The 24,377-nt window shown below is 47.2% G+C and overlaps 1 protein-coding gene across 6 annotated transcripts in view; it reads left to right on the top strand.

Annotated features, from left to right (window-relative positions):
• Positions 1 to 24,377, top strand: part of LOC121548707 (1-phosphatidylinositol 4,5-bisphosphate phosphodiesterase beta-1-like) — a 224,841-nt gene that overhangs the window by 48,322 nt on the left and 152,142 nt on the right. For all 6 annotated transcript variants that reach the window (XM_041860245.1, XM_041860242.1, XM_041860240.1 and 3 more), the window contains exon 3: positions 18,165 to 18,233. In XM_041860245.1, the coding sequence (XP_041716179.1) occupies positions 18,165 to 18,233 (69 nt within the window). The remainder of the gene's footprint in view (positions 1 to 18,164; positions 18,234 to 24,377) is intronic.

Raw genomic sequence — 24,377 nt, 5'->3', positions numbered from 1 at the left:
TCCTGCTGCCCGCACCAAGTCAGTGGTGCGTGTTCCCAGTCCAGCCCGGCCTGTTCCTGTCCCTCGCACCAAGCCAGTGGTGCGCGTCGCCAGCCTGGTCCGGCCTGTTCCTGCTCCCCGCACCAAGCCAGTGGTGCGCGTCGTCAGCCCGGTGTGGCCCGTTCCTGCTCCCCGCACCAAGCCAGTGGTGCGCGTCGTCAGCCCGGTCCGGCCCGCTCCTGCTCCCCGCACCAAGCCAGTGGTGCGTGTGTCCAGTCCGGCACGGCCCGTGCCTGTTCCACTGGTGCCTGGTCCGGCACCGGTCAGCTGCTCCACTCCGGAGCCAGAGAAATCCGCTCCACAGTGGTCTGGTCCAACTCCTGTCAGCGGATCCACTCCGGAGCAATCCGCTCCACCGGTGCCCAGTCCAGCTCCGGCCAACGGCTCCAGTCCGGAGCCTGTACAGATCGATCCACCGTCGTCGGGTCCAGCTCCAGTCAGCGGTGCCAGACCAGGCCAGGGGCGCAACGGGGAGGTGGAGAGAAAGTGGTGGTCACGCCCGGAGCCGGATAAACCTCCGAGGCGGAATGCCCACCCGGCCCCTACCCTGTTGTGTTTGTGTGGCGCGGTCGCAGTCCGCGCCTTTGGGGGTACTGTCACGCCCTGGCTCTGGGGACTCTTAAATGTTGAGCCAGGGTGTGGAGTTTCTATGTCATATTTTCTATGTTGTGTTTTCTAGATCGTGTAGATCTATGTTGGCCAGGGTGGTTCCCAATCAGAGGCAGCCGTAGCTCGTTGTCTCTGATTGGGGACCATACTTAGGCAGCCGTTTGGCACCAGTCTGGGTGGGATCTTGTTCCGTTAAGGTTTGTTTTGTGTAACCTAGGACTTCACGTTTCGTTTGTTTGTTGTTTTGTCGTGTGTTAAGTACTTAATAAAATGTACGCTTATCACGCTGCACCTTGGTCCGTATCTTCCATAAACGATCGTGACATGACCTCAGAGTCTCTCAGAGCATTCACGGTCAGCCCACTAACACCCCTATCAGATCACAGCAAAATTACAGTCTACCTGAACAGAACAATACTCAATCATGAGGCATCAAAGCCAAAGGAACTGCACAATATTAAGAAAAGTTATGTGGAAGGAAAGTAGTGTAGAAACCGACCATAAACAATTAGGCAACAACACATTTTTAGACAACTTCCTGGACAAAACAATTCACTGTAATAGTGAAGGTGTAAACTTGGCAGTAGAACGCCTAAACAGTATATTTGACCTTTCAGCTTCCCTATCAAATCTAAAAATGTCAAGCAGATAACCTAAGAAAATTAACAACAATGACAAATGGTTTGATGAAGAATACAAAAACCTAAGAAAGAAATTGAGAAACCTATCCAACCGAAAGCATAGACACCCAGAAAACCTGAGTCTACGCCTTCACTATGGTGAATCACTAAAACAATACCGAAATACACTACGGAAAAAGAAGGAACAGCACATCAGAAATCAGCTCAATGTAATTGAAGAATCCATAGAATCTACCCACATATGGGAAAATTGGAAAACACTAAACTAACAACAACACAAAGAGCTATCTATCCAAAACAGAGATATGTGGATAAACCACTTCGCCAATCCTTTTGGCTCTATAACAAAGAACAAACAGCAAAAACATATACATGATCAATTACAAATCTTAGAATAAGCTAATAAAGACTACCAGAACCCACTGGATTCTCCAATTACATTGAATGAACTACAGGACAAAATACAAACCCTCCAACCCAAAAAGGCCTGTGGTGTTGATGGTATCCTACATGAAATGATAAAATATACAAACCACAAATTCCAATTGGCTATACTTAAACTCTTTAACATCATACTCAGCTCTGGCATCTTCCCCTATATTTGGAACCAAGGACTGATAACCCCAATCCAGAAAAGTGGAGACAAATTTACTACTGTGGGATATCCGTCAACAGCAACCTTGGGAAAATCCTCTGCATTATCGTTAACAGCAGACTTGTACATTTCCTCAGTGAAAACAATGTACTAAGCAAATGTCAAATTGGCTTTTTATCAAATTACCGTACGACAGACCACATATTTACCCTGCACACCCTAATTGACAAACAAATAAACCAAAACAAAGGCAAAGTCTTCTCATGCTTTGTTGACTTCAAAAAAGCTTTTGACTCAATTTGGCATGAGGGTCTGCTATAGAAATTGATGGAAAGTGGTGTTGGGGGAAAAACATATGACATTATAAAATCATGTACACAAACAACAAGTGTGCGGTTAAAATTGGCAAAAAAACACACACATTTCTTTCCACAGGGCCGTGGGGTGAGACAGGGATGCAGCTTAAGCCCCACCCTCTTCAACATATACATCAACGAATTGGCGAGGGCACTAGAACAGTCTGCAGCACCGGCCTCACCCTAATAGAATCTGAAGTCAAATGTCTACTGTTTGCTGATGATCTGGTGCTTCTGTCCCCAACCAAGGAGGTCCTACAGCAGCACCTAGATCTTCTACACAGATTCTGTCAGACCTGGGCCCTGACAGTAAATGTCAGTAAGACAAATATAATGGTGTCCCAAAAAAGGTCCAGTTGCCAGGACCACAAATACACATTCCATCTAGACACCGTTGCCCTAGAGCACACAAAAAACGATACATACCTCGGCCTAAACATCAGTGCCACAGGTAACTTCCACAAAGCTGTGAACAATCTGAGAGACAAGGCAAGAAGGGCCTTCTATGCCATCAAAAGGAACGCAAAATTTGACATATCAATTAGGATCTGGCTAAAAATACTTAAATCAGTTATAGAACACATTGCCCTTTATGGTTGTGAGGTCTGGGGTCTGCTCACCAACCAAGAATTCACAAAATGGGACAAATACCAAATTGAGACTCTGAGATTTTCTCAGTGTACAACGTAAAACACAAAATAATGCATGCGGAGCAGAATTAGGCCGATACCCGCTAATTATCAAAATCCAGAAATGAGCCGTTAAATTCTACAACCACATAAAAGGAAGCGATTCCCAAACCTTCCAGAACAAAGCCATCAACTACAGAGAGATTAACCTGGAGAAGAGTCCCCTAAGCAAGCTGGTCCTGGGGCTCTGTTCACAAACACAAACAGACCCCACAGAGCCCCAGGACAGCAACACAAATAGACCCAACCAAATCATGAGAAAACAAAAAGATAATTACTTGACACATTGGAAAGAATTATCAAAAAACAGAGCAAACTAGAATGCTATTTGGCCCTAAACAGAGAGTACACATTGGCAGAATACCTGACCACTGTGACTGACCCAAAAGTCAGAGGATAGAGGGGGGAGGAAGGGAGGGAGAGGGGGAGGAAGGGAGGGAGAGGGGAGAAAGAGGGGGAGAGAAGAGAGGGGGAGATAGAGGGGCGAGGAAGGGAGGGAAAGGGGGGGAGGGGGAGGGAGAGGGGGAGATAGAGGGGAGAGAAGGGAGGGGGAGGAAGGGGGAGGGGGAGATAGAGGGGGTGAGAAGGGAGGGAGAGGGGAGATAGAGGGGGAGGAAGGGAGGGAGAGGGGGAGAGAGAGAGGAGAGAAGGGAGGGAGAGGGGGAGAGAGGGGAGGAAGGGAAGGAGAGGGGGAGATAGAGGGGGAGGAAGGGAGGGAGAGGGGAGAGAGGGGGAGGGAGAGGGGGGATACAGGGGGAGGAAGGGGAGGGAGAGGGGGGAGATAGAGGGTGGTGGAAGGGAGGGAGAGGGGGAGGGAGAGGAGGAGATAGAGGGGGGAGGAAGGGAGGGAGAGGGGGAGATAGGGTGGTGGAAGGGAGGGAGAGGGGGAGAGAGGGGGAGGGAGAGGGGGGATACAGGGTGGAGGAAGGGATAGAGAGGGGGAGATAGAGGGTGGAGGAAGGGAGGGAGAGGGGGAGATAGAGGGTGGAGGAAGGGAGGGAGAGGGGGAGATAGAGGGTGGAGGAAGGGAGGGAGAGGGGGAGAGAAGGAGAGTGAGACAAGAGCTTAAGTCTTCAGACAGGAGAGCTGCTGTTGTAGAGAGGGAGTCAAGGATTGACAGAGTGGTAGAGAGAGAGAGGAGAGAGAGAGAGGAGCGAAAGAGATTGGAGGAGGGAGAGTGAAGAGGCATATTTCCAAAGAGAAGGATTACAGAAGCAAAGAGAAAAAGGGATGAGAGATTGAAACAGGCAGAGAACCAACCATCCAACGACAGGGTTGACAGAGGAAGGAATGAAAGAGAGAGAGAGAGAGGTGGGGGGAGCACAGAGACTGCAGGGGATGATGGAGCGCTGAGGGAAGCAACTTTTCTCTCTCTCTGTCGTTATGTTGTTCCTCTCAGCTCTGCTATTTATCAGACAAGACTGTTCTTCCCCTAACATCACTCACTCCACCCCATCCTTCACTTGTGTGTGTGTGTGTGTGTGTGTGTGTGTGTGTGTGTGTGTGTGTGTGTGTGTGTGTGTCGTATCATAGTCTCCCTGGACAACAGCACACTGCTAGATTGATGCTCTGTGAAAAGCAGTGTGAGCATGTGTGTGTAAGACAAAACTCCCTCAGGCCTCACCTGCTTCCCTTTCTTCACTGTCCCCCACAATCTCCTCCCTCCCGCTCTCCCCCCTTTCTCCACTGTCCCCCATCAATTAATCAATCACATTTATTTATAAAGCCCTTTTTACATCAGCAGATGTCACAAAGTGCTATACAGAAACCCAGCCTAAAACCCCAAACAGCAAGCAATGCAGATGTAGAAGCACGGTGGCTAGGAAAAACTCCCTAGAAAGGCAGGAACCTAGGAAGAAACCTAGAGAGGAACCAGGTTCTGAGGGGTGGCCAGTCCTCTTCTGGCTGTGCAGGGTGGAGATAGTACATGGCCATTAAGGCCAGATTGTTCTTCAAGATGTTCAAACGTTCATAGATGACAAGCAGGGTCATTCAGAGGTTGAGACAGCAGGTGCGGAAGAGAGAGAGATAGAGAGAGAGAGAGAGTCAAAAACAGCAGGTCCAGGACAAGGTAGCACGTCCGGTGAACAGGTCAGGGTTCCATAGCCGCAGCCAGAACAGTTGAAACTGGAACAGCAGTACGAGCAGGTGGACTGGGGACAGCCAGGAGTCATCAGGCCAGGTAATCCTGAGGCATGGTCCTAGGGCTCAGATCCTCCGGGAGGCGAGGGAGGGAGAGAGAGAGAGAGAGAGAGAGAGAGAGAGAGAGAGAGAGAGAGAGAGAGAGAGAGAGAGAGAGAGAGAGAGAGAGAGAGAGAGAGAGAGAGAGAGAGAGAGAGAGAGAGAGAGAGAGAGAGAGAGAGAGAGAGAGAGAGAGAGAGAGAGACATACAGACAAAGGGAGAGAGTGTTAATGTGTGATAGAGCGAGACAGAGCATCTCAGTTGTATGGTTCCTATTGTGTATCCAGAGATGAGTGAATCCGTAGTTCTTCTCAAAGCAGCACTTAGCTGTTTACTGTGAAGACCAGAGAACAAGGGAGCAACATCTAGCTGCAGATTGTACAGAAGGCCATTATAAGAGGCAGCTCAGACTGTGATAACAGCAATGACCTCCACTCCTGTCCCTCCTTTCACTCTTATCTGCCTGACAACGTCTGGCTTCCTTAGGAACCACAGCTGTTCCCGCTGTCGGCTGCTTGTGCTGAGATCTGAGAGACTGACACTAGAGCACATACAGTACGAATCTTTGTTTTTAGTTCTGGGTTATCCATAAAACACCTTAGAATAGTAGTGCTGATCTAGGAACACGTCCCCCTTCTTATTCATTATGATGTAAAATGCAAAACTGATGCTAGATCAGCACCCCTACTCTGAGATGCTTTGTGAATATGGGCCCTGGTTTGTTTTACAGATCTTAAAACGGTAGTAGTAGTACTGAATATGGGTGGAATCTTTTTGGTCCACTTGTCACTTCTTATTTTGGAACTGACAGACAGACAGACAGACAGTTATACCTTTAGAGCCAAATATAGACCCTGTTATTTAATATTGCATGGAGTTAGCATGTCAGCCTAGCATGTCAGCGCTGAGGAAAGCGCTATCTGGCTGGCTAGGTGATTTAAGAGTCACGTGGTTTTCTAAATGAAATGGAAACTATTGGAATTGCCAGTTTGCTCTTCTAGCTTGGAGTCAACACTCTATGGGCTAACATTCCTTCATCTGTCCTGTCTTAATCAAAACTCTGAAGAGCTGAATCCATCTCCCCTCCAGCCCAAGGAGCGGCTAGTTCCCATGGAGTTACTATGTACTCTGCAGTAAATCAGAAGAAATTGTTATCGTTCCTCCTCTTTCCCCCTAAAGCATTCATTCAGTCGCCCTATATTTCTCACTCACCCCTCCCCTAAATCTCTCCCCCATTCCACCAACCTAGTCTCTCACTCAATTCCCATTTACCTACCCAAGCTGTTCCTCACCCCTCTACCCCCCCCACTCTCTCTCTCTCTCTCTCTCTCTCTCTCTCTCTCTCATACACACACACACACACACACACACACACACGCACACGAACACACACACACATGCACACACACAACCTCCCTCCCCCCAGTAGGAACCCTGCGGAGCGCACATCCGTTTGTAACCTGGGAGCTGTCAACCATGCTGCTCTTTAAATGAGCTAGCTACCCCTGTGGCTGTCAGCAACGCTTCCCTCACTCCATCTCTCCCTCGCTTGTTTACTTATCTCCCTCTCTCCCACCCTCTCTCCCTCTCCATCCTCTATTCTTTCTCTCTTCCTCCATCCCTCATCACCTCTCTCCAGCTCTCACTCCTATTCCTTTATCCTCTCTCCCTCCATCCATCCATCTTGAAATAAAAGCAAACTAGATCTACACCAGATAGTCTGATCTTGATTGCGCTATAGCACAGTATTGTGCTCAACACATTTGCACATGTACACATATTTTACTCAAACCCTAATAGATTCCTAGCTACCACGTTCTGAGAACCATATGTTTCTTAGAGCTGGGTGAGCGCGTGGTTGTCCTATGGTTATTTTTCATAGAACCTTCCCACAACTTTCTGGGAATGGTGCAGGATAGTTACTTGGCTTTAGAACATTCTCAGCACATTTAAGAAACCTGACAACAAATAATTTGTATTTCATTACTTTAACAGAACGTTTCCTAAAAGTTCAAACATGGTTACATTTCATTTCAATTTTGGTCGTGTTCTAGGAACATTCTCCAACTGGTTTGACATTGGGAATGTTCTCAAATAGTTCAGAGAACGTAAAGAAACAACATTCTTCTGTGGGTATTTCAGTACTTCAGCATAACGTTTCCTAAAGGTTTCCTCATGGTTCTATTTAAAGTTATGTTCTCAAATTGTGCAGGGAACATTACGAAAACTTTCCAGAAAAACCACAAGAAAACTTTAGCAACATTCAGAAAACGTTCTAAGAATGTAATTTAAAAACATACATTCCGTTCTCAGAGCATTAATAAAACCTCCCAGGAAAACGTTCAAGGAACCAGAGTAAAACGTTCTCAGAACCTCCCTGTAACCTAAAAATAATAGCTCCCTGAACAGGCAAAGTTTTCACTTCTGTTCTTAGAACGTTAAAAAACGTTCAGTTTTATCGGTCAGGAAACATATGGCTTCCTACCCACAACCAATGTGAAACCAAAAACGTACGTTTCCAGAACTTCCAAGGAACCAAATGTGCTAGCTGGGTTATCACTGGCCTTCATATTGACAGAGAAACACAGAGACACACACTCAGGGAAGCAGAGAGACACAGTGAGATAGAGGGAAACAGAGAGACAGTTAGATAGAGGGAAACAGAGACAGAGAGACAGTTAGATAGAGGGAAACAGAGACAGAGAGACAGTTAGATAGAGGGAAACAGAGACAGAGAGACACAGAGACACAGCGAGACAGAGCAGGGAACCACAGGGAAACAGAGACACAGAGGGACACACAGGGACGTAGAGAGAAACCCATAGAGACACAGGGAAACAGACAGACAGGGGACCACAGGGAAACAGAGAAACAGAGGGAAACAGAGCTGGGAACCACAGGGAAACAGAGAGGCACAGGAAGTGTTACCCTCAGGGCAGTGCAGGTTAAGCATGTTCATTAATTTCTCCCGGTACTCTGGCTGGCCCTGCCAGCTCCCTGAACGTGATGTGTATTCTAATAGGCTCTCTTGGCTGTGTTGTTGCATACACTAATAACCTCAGAAACAAACATGTTGGAATGGACAAGACATGCAAATAAAACAGATGTGGGATTTAAATAATGAATCCGAATTCAATACATGAATAGAATTGAACAGATCAATGTGAGAAAATACCAAAATAAGATAATGAATGTTTGACAGATCATGACATTGCATGAATAAGCATATCCCATACTGAGAAGCCAGTTAAAATCCTAGCAGTATTATATTCTGTGGAGTACTGATGCTGGATAACTGAGCCCAGTTTGTTCACCATAGGCTTCAGTGTGTCTTCGTATTAGCCCCACTGCTTCTTTATTTAGGCACATTACCCAACTAGCACATTCCCAGCAGGGGAAGTCCTGAGGACATTTGGCGACGTTCCCATTAGGTCCCTTAAGGGTTTCGGCCTGACGTTATTCCACTGACGTTCTGAGAACGTTCTAAGAATGTCACATGATGCACCAAAATGGAACGTTCTCCGGGGGACCTTTGTCTAGTTCCTTGTATGTTCCCAGGATGTCACTGAGGACCTTTTTAGGATGTTCTCAGGACTTTAATTTGACTAGTCCTTAAGACGTCGTGTGATGGTCCCAAGGGAGCGTTCTCTGGGGGACCTTTTTATAGTTCCCGGTTTGCCCCAGGGACTTTATTAGGATGTTGTGTCATGGTCCCCTGAAGGTCTCCTGAACATTCTTGGGACATTGTGTCATGCTCCCCTGGAGGTTTTGTCGATTTCCCAGTTTGTTGCTTTACATTTTAGTCATTTAGCAGCAACTTACAGTTAGTGAATACAATTTTTTTTTTTTTTTTATACTGGTCCCCCGTGGGAAACGAACCCAAGCACGGCAAACGCCATGCTCTACCAACAGACCTACACGGGATGTTATTTGGACATTGTGTCATCGTTCCATGCAAGTTTTGTCTAGTTCCCGGTTTGTCCCGGGGACGTCTCGAAGGAATTTTTTTTGCATGTTCTTGGGACGTTGTGTCACAGTCCCCTGGAGGTTTTGTCTACAGTCGTGGTCAAAAGTTTTGAGAATGACACAAGTATTGGTCTTCACAAAGTTTGCTGCTTCAGTGTTTTTAGATATTATTGTCAAATGTTACTATGGTATACTGAAGTATAATTACAAGCATTCCATAAGTGTCAAAGGCTTTTATTGACAATTACATTAAGTTTACGCAAAGAGTCAATATTTGCAGTGTTGACCCTTCATTTTCAAGAACTCTGCAATCCGCCCTGGCATGCTGTCAATTAACCTGACTGATGGCAGCCCATTCTTGCATAATCAATGGTTGGAGTTTGTCAGAATCTGTGGGTTTTTGTTTGTCCACCCGCCTCTTGAGGATTGACCACAAGTTCTCGATGGGATTAAGGTCTGGGGAGTTTCCTGGTCATGGACCCAAAATATCGATGTTTTGTTCCCCGAGCAACTTAGTTATCACTTTTGCCTTATGGCAAGGTGCTCCATCATGCTGGAAAAGGCATTGTTCGTCACCAAACTGTTCTTAGATGGTTGGGAGAAGTTGCTCTCTGAGGATGTGTTGGTACCATTCTTTATTCATGGCTGTGTTCTTAGGCAAAATTGTGAGTGAGCCCACTCCCTTGGCTGAGAAGCAACCCCACACATGAATGGTCTCAGGATGCTTTACTGTTGGCATGACACAGGACTGATGGTAGCGCTCACCTTGTCTTCTCCGGACAAGCTTTTTTCCAGATGCCCCAAACAATCGGAAAGGGGATTCATCAGAGAAAATGACTCAGCAGTCCAATCACTGTACCTTTTGCAGAATATCAGTCTGTCCCTGATGTTTTTCCTGGAGAGAAGTGGCTTCGTCGCTGCCCTTCTTGACACCAGGCCATCCTCCAAAAGTCTTTGCCTCACTGTGCATGCAGATGCACTCACACCTGCCTGCTGCCATTCCTGAGCAAGCTCTGCACTGGTGGTGCCCCGATCCCGCAGCTGAATCAACTTTAGGAGACAGTCCTGGCGCTTGCTGGACTTGCTTGGGCGTCCTGAAGCCTTCTTCACAACAATTGAACCTCTCTCCTTGAAGTTCTTGATGATCCAATCTTACTAGGGTAGTGCGTACGGCCCAGTACATCACTGGGGCCAAGCTTCCTGCCATCCAGGACCTCTATACCAGGCGGTGTCAGAGGAAGGCCCTCAAAATTGTCAAAGATTCCAGCCACCTTAGTCATAGACTGTTCTCTCTGCTACCGCACGGCAAGCGGTACAAGAGTGCCAAGTCTAGGTCCAAAAGACTTCTCAACAGCTTCTACCCCCAAGCCATAAGACTCCTGAACAGCTAATCATGGCTACCCAGACTATTTGCGCTGCCCGCCCACCCCCAACCCCCACCCCATCTTTTTACGCTGCTGCTACTCTGTTAATTATTTATGCATAGTCACTTTAACTCTACCCACATGTACATATTACTTCAACTACCTCAACTAGCCGGTGCCCCCGCACATTGACTCTGCACTGGTACCCCCCTGTATAAATAGCCTCCCTACTGTTATTTTATTTTACTTCTGCTCTTTTTTCTCAACACTTTTTTGTTGTTGTTTTATTTTACTTTTTTATTAAAAATAAATGCACTGTTGGTAAAGGGCTGTAAGTAAGCATTTCACTGTAATGTCTGCACCTGTTGTATTCGGCGCATGTGGCCATAACATTTGATTTGATTTGATTTGATTTACTAGCAGCAATATCCTTGCCTGTGAAGCCCTTTTTGTGCAAAGCAATGATGACGGCGCGTGTTTCCTTGCAGGTAACCATGGTTAACAGAGGAAGAACAAGCACCACCCTCCTTTTAAAGCTTCCAGTCTGTTATTCTAACTCAATCAGCATGACAGAGTGATCTCCAGCCTTGCCCTCATCAACACTCTCACCTGTGTTAACGAGAGAATCACTGACATGATGTCAGCTGGTCCTTTTATGGCAGGGCTGAAATGCAGTGGACATTTTTTGGGGGGATTAAGTTCATTTTCATGGCAAAGAGGGACTTTGCAATGAAATGCTATTCATCTGATCACTCTTCATAACATTCTGGAGTATATGCAAATTGCCATCATAACAACTGAGGCAGCAGACTTTGTGAAAATTATTATTTGTGTCATTCTCAAAACATTTGACCATGACTGTAGTTCCCAGTTGGTCCCGGGGACGTCCTGAGGAATTTTTGACTTTTCAATATTACCCCACCTGGGATTTGAACTCACAACGTCTGGATTTGGAGTATGCTGATTTTTCTGCTGCGCCTCAAAGTCTGTAGAGATTTAGAAGTCCCCTACACATGCATGATTCTTTTTATTTTTTACTGGTATTTACAGCAGTTTTGCTGCAGGCATAAAATCCTAGGAAATGCTCTTTAGTTGACACAAGCTGTCTCCAGTCAATCATTCGATGTCTGGTTGTGCGTGATTATTTGGTGGGGGGATCGACTAAACCAGGGGAGGCGTAGCATATGAATCTTAACTGCACAAAGCCTATTATTTGGCAGGGAATACTATTTGTAGATCACTTTGCTCAAGCTGATCCTCTCCAACATACTCAATCCCTGATCATCAGAGGTTTTAACAATGGGGCAATTAGGACAGTTAAAGGGGAAAGACTAGGGTTTAATATTTTCCCGGTATTTTACACACTACATTACCAAAAGTATGTGGACACCTGCTCGTCGAACATCTCATTCCAAAATCATGGGCATTAATATGGGGTTAGTCCCCCATTTGCTGCTATAACAGGTGTTCGATGGGGTTGAGGTCAGGGCTCTGTGCAGGCCAGTCAAGTTCTTCCACACCGATCTCGACAAAACATTTCTGTATGGACCTCACTTTGTGCATGGGGGCATTGTCGTGCTGAAACAGGAAAGGGCCTTCCCCAAACTGTTGCTACAAAGTTGGAAGCACAATCGTCTAGAATGTCATTGTATGCTGTAACGTTAAGATTTCCCTTCACTGGAACTAAGGGGCCTAGCCCGAACCATGAAAAACAGCCCCATAACATTATTCCTCCTCCACCAAACCTTAGAGTTGGCACTATGCATTGGGGCAGGTTCTTTTCTCCTGGCATCCGCCAAACCCAGATTTGTCCGTCGGACAGTTCTTGGGTTTAAAATAATCAATACTGGACCTCCCGAGTAGCGCAGCAGTCTAAGGCACTGCATTGCAGTGCTTGAGGCGTCACTACAGACCAGGGTCCGATCCCAGGCTGTGTCACATAGGGCGGCGCACAATTGGCCCAGCGTCGTCCGGGTTAGGGGAGGGTTTGGCCGACGGAGGTTTACTTGGCTCATCGCGCTCTAGCGTCTCCTTGTGGCGTGCCGGGCGCCTGCAGGCTGACTTTGGTCGTCAGTTGAACTGTGTTTCCTCCGACACATTGGTGCAGCTGGCTTCTGGGTAAAGCGGGCGGGTGTTAAGAAGCACGGTTTGGCGGGTCATGTTTCGGAGGATGCATAACTCGACCTTCGCCTCCCGAGCTCGTTGGGGAGTTGAGACAAGATTGACATTTGGGAGAAAAGGGGGTAAAATACAAAAAAAAGTATGAAAAGAAAAATACTGCAACTTTCAGATGAAGTTTGTGAGTGAATTAAACATGTTCAATGGCTTTCATGAGCTTTTTCTCACTACCCTGAGTTTAAGACAAGGGTTTAGCTATCTTGGAATTAAGAGCATTTCCAATAACTTTATTTTCAAGAATCTAATTTCTTCTTAACTTTTCGCTTAAGGAGAAACATAAGAAATAACACAAGAACATTTCCAATAACCTTTTTGAGGAATAGCAACTTTGCTTAAATTTCTGCTTAAGAAGGTTATGTGAATCTGGGCCCAGGTACGTAATTGCGCAACAAAATAAGAAACGTTCAACATAAATCCACAGAGCAAGAAAAGTTAAACATACATCCACATATCAGAGAGTAGCAGTAGCACCCAAGGTCACTGGGCCCCACCGTGGAGCTTTATCCTGGGGCCCTGCTGCTCCACAAGGCCCTCCTACGGAGCTCCGTCTTTTTAAAGACACTTCAAAGGCAGCTTTTTACAGGCAGGATGGGAAAGGTTGAACTCTGACCCCCAGCAAACACACACTAATTGATATTAGGGGGAGGAGGGGGGAGCGAATGCGTAAGATGGAATGTTATAGAAGGTTGGAGAGAGAACAGAAAGAATGGAGGGAGAGGGGGGAAGGATGGAGAAAGGGGGAGGAGTAGGGAGAAGAGAGGCTGGTGAATGGCTCCATCACCTCCAGGAAGGGAAATACACAGTATAGTATACAGTATACTGTACAAAAGTATGTGGACACCCCTTCAAATTAGTGGATTCGTCTATTTCAGCCACACCCGTTGCTGACAGGTGTATAAAATCAAGTACACAGCCATGCAATCTCCATAGACAAACATTGGCAGTAGAAGGGCCTTACTGAAGAGCTCAATGACTTTCAACGTGGCACTGTCATAGGATGCCACCTTTCCAACAAGTCAGTTTGTAAAATTTCTGCCCTGCTAGAGCTTCCCCGGTCAACTGTACGTGCTGTTATTGTGAATTGGAAATGTCTAGGAGCAACAACGGCTCAGCCGTGAAGTGGTAGGCCACACAAGCTCACAGAACGGGACCGCCGAGTGCTGAAGCGCGAAGCGCGTAAAAATCGTCTGTCCTTGGTTGCAACACTCACTACCGAGTTCCAAACTGCCTCTGGTAGCAATGTCAGCACAAGAACTGTTCGTCTGGAGCTTCATGAAATGGGTTTCCATGGCCGAGCAGCCGCAAACAAGCTTAAGATAACCATGCACAATGCCAAGCGTTGGCTGGAGTGGTGTAAAGCTCGCCGCCATTGGACTCGAGAGCAGTGGAAACTCATTCTCTGAAATTATGAATCACGTTTCACCATCTGGCAGTCAGACAGACTAATCTGGGTTTGGTGGATGCCAGGAGAACGTTACCTGCCCCAATGCATAGTGCCAACTCTAAAGTTTGGTGGAAGAGGAATAATGGTCTGGGGCTGTTTTTCATGGTCCGGGCAAGGCCCCTTAGTTCCAGTGAAGGGAAATCTTAACACTACAGCATACAATGACATTCTAGATGATTCTGTGCTTCCAACTTTGTGGCAACAGTTTGGGGAAGTCCCTTTCCTGTTTCAGCATGACAAAACCCCGTGCACAAAGCAAGGTCCGTGCACAAAGTGAGGTCCATATAGAAATGGTTTGTTGAGATTGGTGTGGAAGAGCTTGACTGGCCTGCACAGAGCCCTGGCCTCAACGCCATCGAACACCTTTGGGATGAATTGGAACGCTGACTGCGAGCCAGGCCTAATCGCCCAACATCAGTGCCCGAACGCACTAATGCTCTTGTGGCTGAATGGAATCAAGTCCCCGCAGCAATGTTCCAACATCTAGTGGAAAGCCTTCCCAGAAGAGTGGAGGCTGTTATAGCAGCAAAGGGGGGACCAACTCCATATTAATGCCCATGAATTTGGAATGAGATGTTCGACATACTTTTGGTCATGTAGTGTACATGTTGTTAAAGTAGTGTAGAGGTTAGAATAAAGTGCTCCTGTAGTAATCATCATATGGATATGTGCGTCACATAATCAAATAAGGTATATTTATTCCATCTGGATTGTTCTTATAACTATATATGGCTTGTCTTTCTAGAATTGTCAGTCATTTGTTTATGCCTATGGGCCCTGATCAAAAGTAGTGCATTATATAGGGAATATGGTGCCATTTGGGACCCAAATATCCTGGTCACAGCGAGTCAGTTCACCGCTCAGCCAGGTTAATTTTCCACATCATGGCCTCAATCTCCAACAGCAAGATTGAGAGAGAGATGGACAGAAAGAAAAAAGAGAGAGAGACAGAGATAATTAGTCATAGCAGATTCTTTGATGTAAAGTTGACTGCTTTGACCAGAGGCCCAGACTCCAGAAGGATAGGCTAGCGTTCCAAATGCCACCCTATTCCCTACAAAGTGCACTACTTTTGACCTGGGACCATATGGTGGAGGGCTCTGGTCAAAAGTAGTGCCTTATGTAGGGAATAATGTGCTTTTTGGGACACAGACAGGGTTTCCTGATCAGGGTAGGGAGTTCAGTTTACACATAATCATATTACAGCTTGTCTCAGAGACAACGTTCTAGCAAATCAGCGTGAAATAGGATGGATAGAAAGATAGGCTCCCTCCCTCTCTCCCTATACATTTGACTTGGCAACCATTTGACTGTGACGGCTGCGTGTCATTCTCATGACGGTGACAGAAGATGACTTGTGATGCTTCTGTCCCCTCCTTTCCACCAATCACAGTTAGTTTTGTCATTTCTGACCCCAAATAATTGTTTCCACGCTTATTTGTAAGTGGAGGGATACATGATTTGATTTAAGGTGATTTGATGTAATTTGATTTGATTTAATTTGATTTGGTGGTTGCTTTACCTTCATTGAATGCACTTGTTGTAAATCACTTTAAATAAGAACATCTAAATCAGTCAAATGTAAACCTAATTGTGTTATTTTAATCCCATAGACCAAGCACTAGAACACTTGCCCATGTCAGGCCGCCTCCAATGCCTCTATATATTGTCAATATTTCAGTGCCCCCATTTTGAGTAACATCAACAGTGCTTTTAGACTAGCTAAGACCATGTGTTCTTCTCTCTGGTGCCTTTATGGAACATGGAACTGTCAAATGGAATGTGGAACTCTGAATCAATAATGGATCGTTAGTGCAGTTTAGACCTCCATTCGGAGCAGTGGTGCTGTGGTATTTCAGATGTGGTTAGTAAGAGCCCTGGTGGAGATAGACATAGTTAAATCATAATATGGTTCCTTCCTCATATCCTCCTTTCATTAGCAAGGCCTGAGAGAGAGGGGCGAGAGAGAGGGAGAAAAAAGGAGAGAGAGCAGAGAGAGAAAGGGAGAAATGGAGAGAGCAGAGGCAGAGAGAGAGAGAAAGAGAGAGAGAGATGCTTTGTTGAGAGTAAGGCTTGGGTAGAACCCTGTAATGGCCTGCTCCATTGACCTCCAGTCATTCAGCCCAGCCTAGTCAGGGTGCTAATATACACATGCACACTCCCATACACATACAGTACATAGGATGCCAACACACACCCCTCGTAGCCTATTCTGAGCGGTGGGGAGAGACAGGTTGGTGTTACCAACCAAAGAGAAGACAAACACTAATCATTTCATTTCCAAATAGGCCTACAGTAAGTGAGACATTTGTTCTTTTCACAATACAATATTGTTTGATGGGACTAGCGATATCATACTGTAGAAATCAAGCAATGTTTGCAACAAACAATACTCCATTTGTGTGAGGAGAGAATGTGGGAAACAGCCGGTGAGTCGATAGCTCACATGTACATCGTCACTGTGTGTGTGTCTGTGTCTGTCTGTGTGTGTCTGTGTGTGTCTGTGTCTGTCGGTGTCTGTCTGTGTGGTGATGAGGGTGTGTGTCTGTGTCTGTCTGTGTGGTGATGAGGGTGTGTGTCTGCGTGGGTGCCTGATGAGTGTGTATATCTGTATGGGTGCCTGATGAGTGTGTGTATCTGTGTGGGTGCCTGATGAGTGTGTATATCTGTGTGGGTGCCTGATGAGTGTGTGTATCTGTGTGGGTGCCTGATGAGTGTGTATATCTGTGTGGGTGCCTGATGAGTGTGAATATCTGTGTGGGTGCCTGATGAGTGTGTATATCTGTGTGGGTGCCTGATGAGTGTGTATATCTGTGTGGGTGCCTGATGAGTGTGTATATCTGTGTGGGTGCCTGATGAGTGTGTATATCTGTGTGGGTGCCTGATGAGTGTGAATATCTGTGTGGGTGCCTGATGAGTGTGTATATATGTGTGGGTGCCTGATGAGTGTGTATATCTGTGTGGGTGCCTGATGAGTGTGAATATCTGTGTGGGTGCCTGATGAGTGTGTATATATGTGTGGGTGCCTGATGAGTGTGTATAGCTGTATGGGTGCCTGATGAGTGTGTGTATCAGTGTTGGTGCTTGATGAGTGTGTGTATCTGTGTGGGTGCCTGATGAGTGTGTGTATCTGTGTGGGTGCCTGATGAGTGTGTATATCTGTGTGGGTGCCTGATGAGTGTGAATATCTGTGTGGGTGCCTGATGAGTGTGTATATCTGTGTGGGTGCCTGATGAGTGTGTATATCTGTGTGGGTGCCTGATGAGTGTGTATATCTGTGTGGGTGCCTGATGAGTGTGTATATCTGTGTGGGTGCCTGATGAGTGTGTATATCTGTGTGGGTGCCTGAGTGTGAGAATCCACAGTCATATGGGATATTTGGGATATTTGTAGCCTACTTGTGGCCTAATTGCTACTGCTAACACACATGAGAGTGTTATTGTACGACAGTGAGTGTGTTATTGTACGACAGTGAGTGTGTTATTGTACGACAGTGAGTGTGTTATTGTACGACAGTGAGTGTGTTATTGTACGACAGTGAGTGTGTTATTGTACGACAGTGAGTGTGTTATTGTACGACAGTGAGTGTGTTATTGTACAACAGTGAGTGTATTATTATACGACAGTGAGTGTGTTATTGTACGACAGTGAGTGTGTTATTGTACGACAGTGAGTGTGTTATTGTACGACAGTGAGTGTGTTATTGTACGACAGTGAGTGTGTTATTGTACGACAGTGAGTGTGTTATTGTACGACAGTGAGTGTATTATTGTAGGACAGTGAGTGTGTTATTGTACGACAGTGAGTGTGTTATTGTACGACAGTGAGTGTGTTATTGTACGACAGTGAGTGTGTTATTGTACGACAGTGAGTGTGTTATTGTACGACAGTGAGTGTGTTATTGTACGACAGTGAGTGTTTGTGTTTCTAGAATGGGTGACACACATCACATCCTCTCCAAAGGGTTCCCCCATGCAACATAACAGGCTAATGTGTTTCCTATCCACTACCTTACATGCGTGCACACACACACACACACAAACGTACACACAGACACACGTGACTGAAACTTACCACTCTATTTCTGTTGCTTGTTTACAGGACACTGATCTCCTGGACATTGCCTACATCAAGGATGCCAGGAACGGAAAATGCACAAAAACGCCAAAGGTAAGTCAGTCAGACCAGTGATTTCTGCTCAGTGTATGATTCAAATAGATTCTGTGTATCTTAGGCTGTGTTCAGACAGGCAGACCAATTCTGATCTTTTTTCCACTAACTGGTCTTTTGACCAATCACATCAGATCTTTTCACATCAGATCTTTTTCGGAACTGATCTGATTGGTCAAAAGGCCAATTAGTGAAAGAAATATCAGAATTGGCTGCCTGTCTAAACACAGCCTTATTGTCTTTCTGCCAAAAAACTCAGTTCCAAACTCTATAACAGGCCTTTATGAGAAATACTGGAAGGCAGACAAGCTAATAGGATAATTTTGTAGTTTTATGGAGGCTGGACAGGAATAGTAGGTGAAAGAGGAAGAGAGAGACAGACACGGCTCTGTTTGCTGTAGGGATCTGACAGGGACATTTGAATAGATCTGCATATAGATACAGAACTGGATATCACTGTACAATGGTGTGTGTGTGTGTGTGTGTGTGTGTGTGTGTGTGTGTGTGTGTGTGTGTGTGTGTGTGTGTGTGTGTGTGTATTCATTTGCACACATAAATATCCCCAGATGTGTCAGATCTGTCAGACTGGCATAGGGAATAGTATAGAACAGAATAGAATAGTTATTGTCTTGTCATCTTTACAAAGTAAATTCCTTTGCTATGCTTCAAACCCCTCGACACATAAACAGACACAACATATAAACAAACACTACTTCAAACGAGGCACAGCCTAGTGTTATTGAGCAATGTCATGGCCTTGGGTGTGTCTGAGTGTCGCATTCTTGCTACAGCTGCTACAGAAGTAGCCAAGGAGACTTTGACATAACGATCATTGGCACGACTCACTCATTTCTATGGTAAACAACAGCATATTAAATTGTAATATTTGGATGGAATGGCCCTTTGTGATGCTCTCCTTCTAACAGCAGACTAAAGAGCAGACTGCCTGCTAATTATGCATACCAACACACTGGCAGCTGTTGCTTTTGATGCCAAACTGAATTTTAGTTGGTTGTGACCGATCTCATAGGAATGTGTACGCATTCTCACGTTGGCAAACTATTCTGAAAAATTCACAGATTTAATTCAGAAGCTTTATTCGAATCTAAAGGAACTGATGGAGTGTTAGAATCCCCATTAGAATTCTGAGTGTGTCCTGGGGTTCCGAGTCGTGCCACAACACTCTGTGTGGGCTATCTGTCTGACCTAATTTGACCCTGTGACCCCATTCTGTCCCTATTTGACCCTGTGTCAACCTGCCCACGACTCCAGCCTTGCTCTCCCTGCTGCCCAGTCTATGATTGATACACCCTAGCGCACACACACACACACGCACAGATGACTACATAAGCATAGAGACTCACTATATAACCCCTTAGCCCGTCCCTCTCTCTCCCCCTCTCTCTCTCTCTCTCTCTCTCTCTCTCTCTACCTTTTGGAGTTTTTAAAATGTATTTAATCTTTATTTATCCAGGCGAGATCACTCTCTACCTCAATCTGTACCTCAGCCTCAGCCTCTACCTCAGCCTCTTCCTCTACTTCTTCCTCTACCTCTATCTCATCCTCTACCTCAGCCTTTACCTCAGCCTCTACCTCAGCCTCTTCCTCTACCTTAGCCTCTACCTCAGCCTCTACCTCAGGCTCTACCTCTACCGCAATCTCTACCTCTACCTCTGCTTCTACCTCTATCTCTACCTATACCGCTATCTCAGCCTCCAGCTCTACCTCAGGCTCTACCTCAGCATCTACCTCATCCTCTTCCTCTACCTCTTCCTCTACCTCAGTCTCTACCTCAGTCTTTTCCTCTACCTCAGCCTCTATCTCAGACTCTTCCTCTACCTCTTCTTCTACCTCAGCCTCTACCTCTATCTCATTCCCTATCTCAGCCTCTAGCTCAGCCTCTACCTCAGGCTCTACCTCAATCTCTACCTCTATCTCTACCTATACCGCTATCTCAGCCTCTACCCCAGCCTCCAGCTCAGCCTCTACCTCTACCTCAGTCCTATCTCAGACTCTTCCTCTACCTCTCCTTCTACCTCAGCATCTACCTCTATCTCATTCCCTATCTCAGCCTCTAGCTCAGCCTCTACCTCAGGCTCTACCTCCATCTCTACCTCAGGTCAGCCTCTACCTCTACTTCATACTCTACTTCTACCTCTATCTCAGCCTCATCCTCATTATACAAATCCTCCTTTTACAATAAAGCACAGCAAAGTGCTTGCTTCTATTATGGAAGGACAGAGGCTACATAAACAGTGTCACGCCCTGACTCTGGGGACTCGTATTTGTTGAGTCAGGGTGTGTATTTTCTGTGTGGTATGTTCTATGTTGTGTTTTCTAGGTTTAGATCTAGATCGTCTAGATCTATGTTGGCCGGTGTGGTTCCCAATCAGAGGCAGCTGTCGCTCGTTGTCTCTGATTGGGGACCATACTTAGGTAGCCTAGTGGCACTAGGGGGTTGTGGGATCTTGTTCCGTGTAGGTATGTTTTGTGTTCTACCTTGGACTTCACGTTTCGTTTGTTTATTGTTTTGTCGGTTGTTTATTCATTAAAATAAACATGTACGCATATCATGCTGCGCCTTGGTCTGACCCGTCCGTAAACGAACGTGACAGAAGATCCCACCAAACGAGGACCAAGCAGCGTGCCCAGGAGGAGCAAATAGCCATGTCCCAGGTGGGCAAATTGTGGTCATGGGAAGAGATATTCGCGGGGAAAGGGCCATGGGCGAAGGTAGATACCCAGGCAGGAGAGGAGCAACGGCAACGCAGAGGACACCGGTCGAGGAGGAAGCCCGAGAGACAGCCCCAAGAAAAAAATTGGGGGGGGGCTAAAGGGGTGGTCGGGGAGCGAGAGAGAAGAGCCCCAACCACTGCACCCGGTCGGTTTTCAGATTGGGTCCCTACGACCATGGGAAGAGGAGTGGGAACAGTATTATACTGAGGAGTCGGAGGATGATGACGACGACGAGGTTCTGTTCCCTAACTCGTGGGGGCTCCCGGAGGAGTCCTCACGGGAAGAGGAGTGCCGACGACGGAGACCCGAGAGGCAACCCCAAGAACATTTTTTGGGGGGGCACACGGTGTGGACGACGAGGCAGCAGGAGGCCGTTAAAGGGCGGGTCTGCAGGTTAAGAGAGGAGGCCACCATGTTACGGGGGCTATTGGTTCAGAGGGAGCAGGAGTTATTCGGTCAGAGGGAGGCGCTACAGGAGGCTATAAGGGAGAAGGAAAGTGTAGAGGCACGGCGAGAGGAGCTGGTTAGGCAGCAGAAGGAGGTTAATAAAGGAACCCAGTCCCGCTCCTCGCACCAAGCAAGTGGTGCGTGTCGCCAGTCCGGTCCGGCCCGTTCCTGCTTCCCGCACTAAGCCAGTGGTGCGTGTTCCCAGTATGGCCCGACCCGTTCCTGCCCCACGCACCAAGCCAGTGGTGCGCGTCGCCAGCCCGGTCCGGCCTGTTCCTGTCCCTCGCACCAAGCCAGTGGTACGCGTCGCCAGCCCGGTCCGGCCTGTTACTGCCCCTCGCACCAAGCCAGTGGTGTGCGTCGCCAGCCCGGTCCAACCTGTTCCTGTCCCTCGCACCAAGCCAGTGGTGCGCGTCGCCAGCCCGGTCCGGCCTGTTCCTGTCCCTCGCACCAAGCCAGTGGTGCGCGTCGCCAGCCCGGCCCGGCCTGTTCCTGCCCCTCGCACCAAGCCAGTGGTGCGCGTCGCCAGCCCGATCCAGCCTGTTCCTGCTCCTCGCACCAAGCCAGTGGTGCGTGTCGCCAGCCCGGTCCGGCCTGTTCCTGCTCCTCGCACCAAGGCAGTGGTGCGTGTGTCCAGTCCGGCACGGCCTGTGCCTGTTCCACCGGTGCCTAGTTCGGCACCGGTCAGCTGCTATACTCCGGAGCCAGAGCAGTCCGCTCCACCGGTGCCCAGTTCAGCTCCGGTCAACTGCTCCACTCCGGAGCCAGAGCAATCCGCTTCCCCGGGGTCCAGTCCAGCTCCAGTCAGCGGCTCCACTCTGGAGCCAGAGCAGTCCACTCCACCGGGGTCCAGTCCAGCTCCGGTCAGCGGCTCCACTCCGGAGCCAGAGCAGTCCGCTCCACCGGTGCCTGATCCAGCTCCGGTCAGCAGCTCCACTCCGGAGCCAGAGCAGTCCGCTCCACCGGTGCCTGATCCAGCTCCGGTCAGCGGCTCCACTCCGGAGCCAGAGCAGTCCGCTCCACCGGGTTCCAGTCCAGATCCGGTCAGTGGCTCCAGTCCGGAGCCTGAGCAGTTCGCTCCACCGTCGTCGGGTCCAGCTCCAGTCAGCGGTTCCAGTCCAGACCCTCTCCAGGTCAGCCCCTCTCCAGGTTCGGGGTCTCCCACACCAGGGTCCAGACAGGGCTTGGTACTTCGTGGGAGGAAGGAGAGGGCAAGCAGCGCGCCGAGGTCCAGACCAGACCAGGGCGCAACAGGGAGGCGGAGAGTAAGTGGTCGTCACGCCCTGAGCCGGATCCGCCTCCGAGGCGGAATGCCCACCCGGCTCCTACCCTGTTATGTTTATGTTGTGCGGTCGGAGTCCGCACCTTTGGGGGGGGGGGTACTGTCACGCCCTGACTCTGGGGACTCGTATTTGTTGAGTCAGGGTGTGTATTTTCTGTGTGGTATGTTCGATGTTGTATTTTCTAGGTTTAGATCTAGATCGTCTAGATCTATGTTGGCCGGTGTGGTTCCCAATCAGAGGCAGCTGTCGCTCGTTGTCTCTGATTGGGGACCATACTTAGGTAGCCTAGTGGCACTAGGGGGTTGTGGGATCTTGTTCCGTGTAGGTATGTTTTGTGTTCTACCTTGGACTTCACGTTTAGTTTGTTTATTGTTTTGTCGGTTGTTTATTCATTAAAATAAACATGTACGCATATCACGCTGCGCCTTGGTCTGACCCGTCCGTAAACGAACGTGACAAACAGACATATTTATGTTCAACAAGGCCAGTCCCATTGAGACAGAGAGAGCCCTGGCCAAGGGGCAACATCACAAGCACCCAAACAAATGTTGTTGTTTTTTAATTATAAATAGGTTATTATGTGGGTTTGTGGGTTAATTTAATGTTCCTCAAGATGAGAGGCATCATCTCAGATAACAGCTAGATGTAGCAGACTGACAGAGACAGCCCGACACAATGTTGATGAGTGTGTAGTTAATGAAGGTAAGATGTGTCTGAACAGGCTTGCCAGGGATTTCACGGCTGTGTTGTCTACGTCTGGGATCTGTTTCTTACAGACATGCGCACGCCTGGTCAGTACAGATGGAAATGCCAGGGGTGTGGAAACATAGATCTGACGATTCTATATTCTTCATGATTAAGAACCATGTATGTTCTATAACAAACAGGTGGGGTAAGAACGCCAGGGACTTGTTCAATTCAACAAGGCACAATATATACAGTGCATTCGGAAAGTATTCAGACCCCTTGACTTTTTCCACATTTTGTTACAGCCTTATTCTAAAATTGATCAAATAGTTTTTTTCCCTCATCAATCTACACACAATACCGCATAATGACAAAGCATAAACAGGTTTTTAGACATTTTTGCAAATTTATTAAAACTAAAAAACATAATATGCCATTTACATAAGTATTCAGACCCTTTACTCAGTACTTTGTTGAAGCACCTTTGGCAGCGATTACAGCCTTGAGTCTTCTTGGGTATAACGCTACAAGATTGGCACACCTGTATTTGGGGAGTTTCTCCCATTCCTCTCTGCAGATACTCTCAAGCTCTGTCAGGTTGGATGGGGAGCGTTGCTGCACAGCCGGGCTCTGGCTGGGCCACTCAAGGACATTCAGAGACTTGTCCCGAAACCACTCCTGCGTTGTCTTGGCTGTGTGCTTAGGGTCATTGTCCTGTTGGAAGTTGAACCGTCGCCCCAGTCTGAGGTCCTGCTTTTTTTTTTTTTTACACATATACCAATAGGTGCCCTTCTTTGTGAGGCATTGGAAATACTCCCTGGTCTTTGTGGTTGAATCTGTGTTTGAAATTCACTGCTCGACTGAGGGATCTTACAGATAATTGTATGTTATGGAGGATCAATATGATGTTGTCTGTGATTGTTTCTGTTGAATTGTGTTTTTGTTTTTCTTGTTTTTCTTGTTTTTCACTTTACAACTTTAAATTGTAAAG

The sequence above is a fragment of the Coregonus clupeaformis genome, chromosome 33, assembly GCF_020615455.1.
Source record: "Coregonus clupeaformis isolate EN_2021a chromosome 33, ASM2061545v1, whole genome shotgun sequence".
NCBI lineage: Eukaryota > Metazoa > Chordata > Actinopteri > Salmoniformes > Salmonidae > Coregonus > Coregonus clupeaformis.
This window is presented reverse-complemented; position numbering and strand designations above follow the sequence as displayed.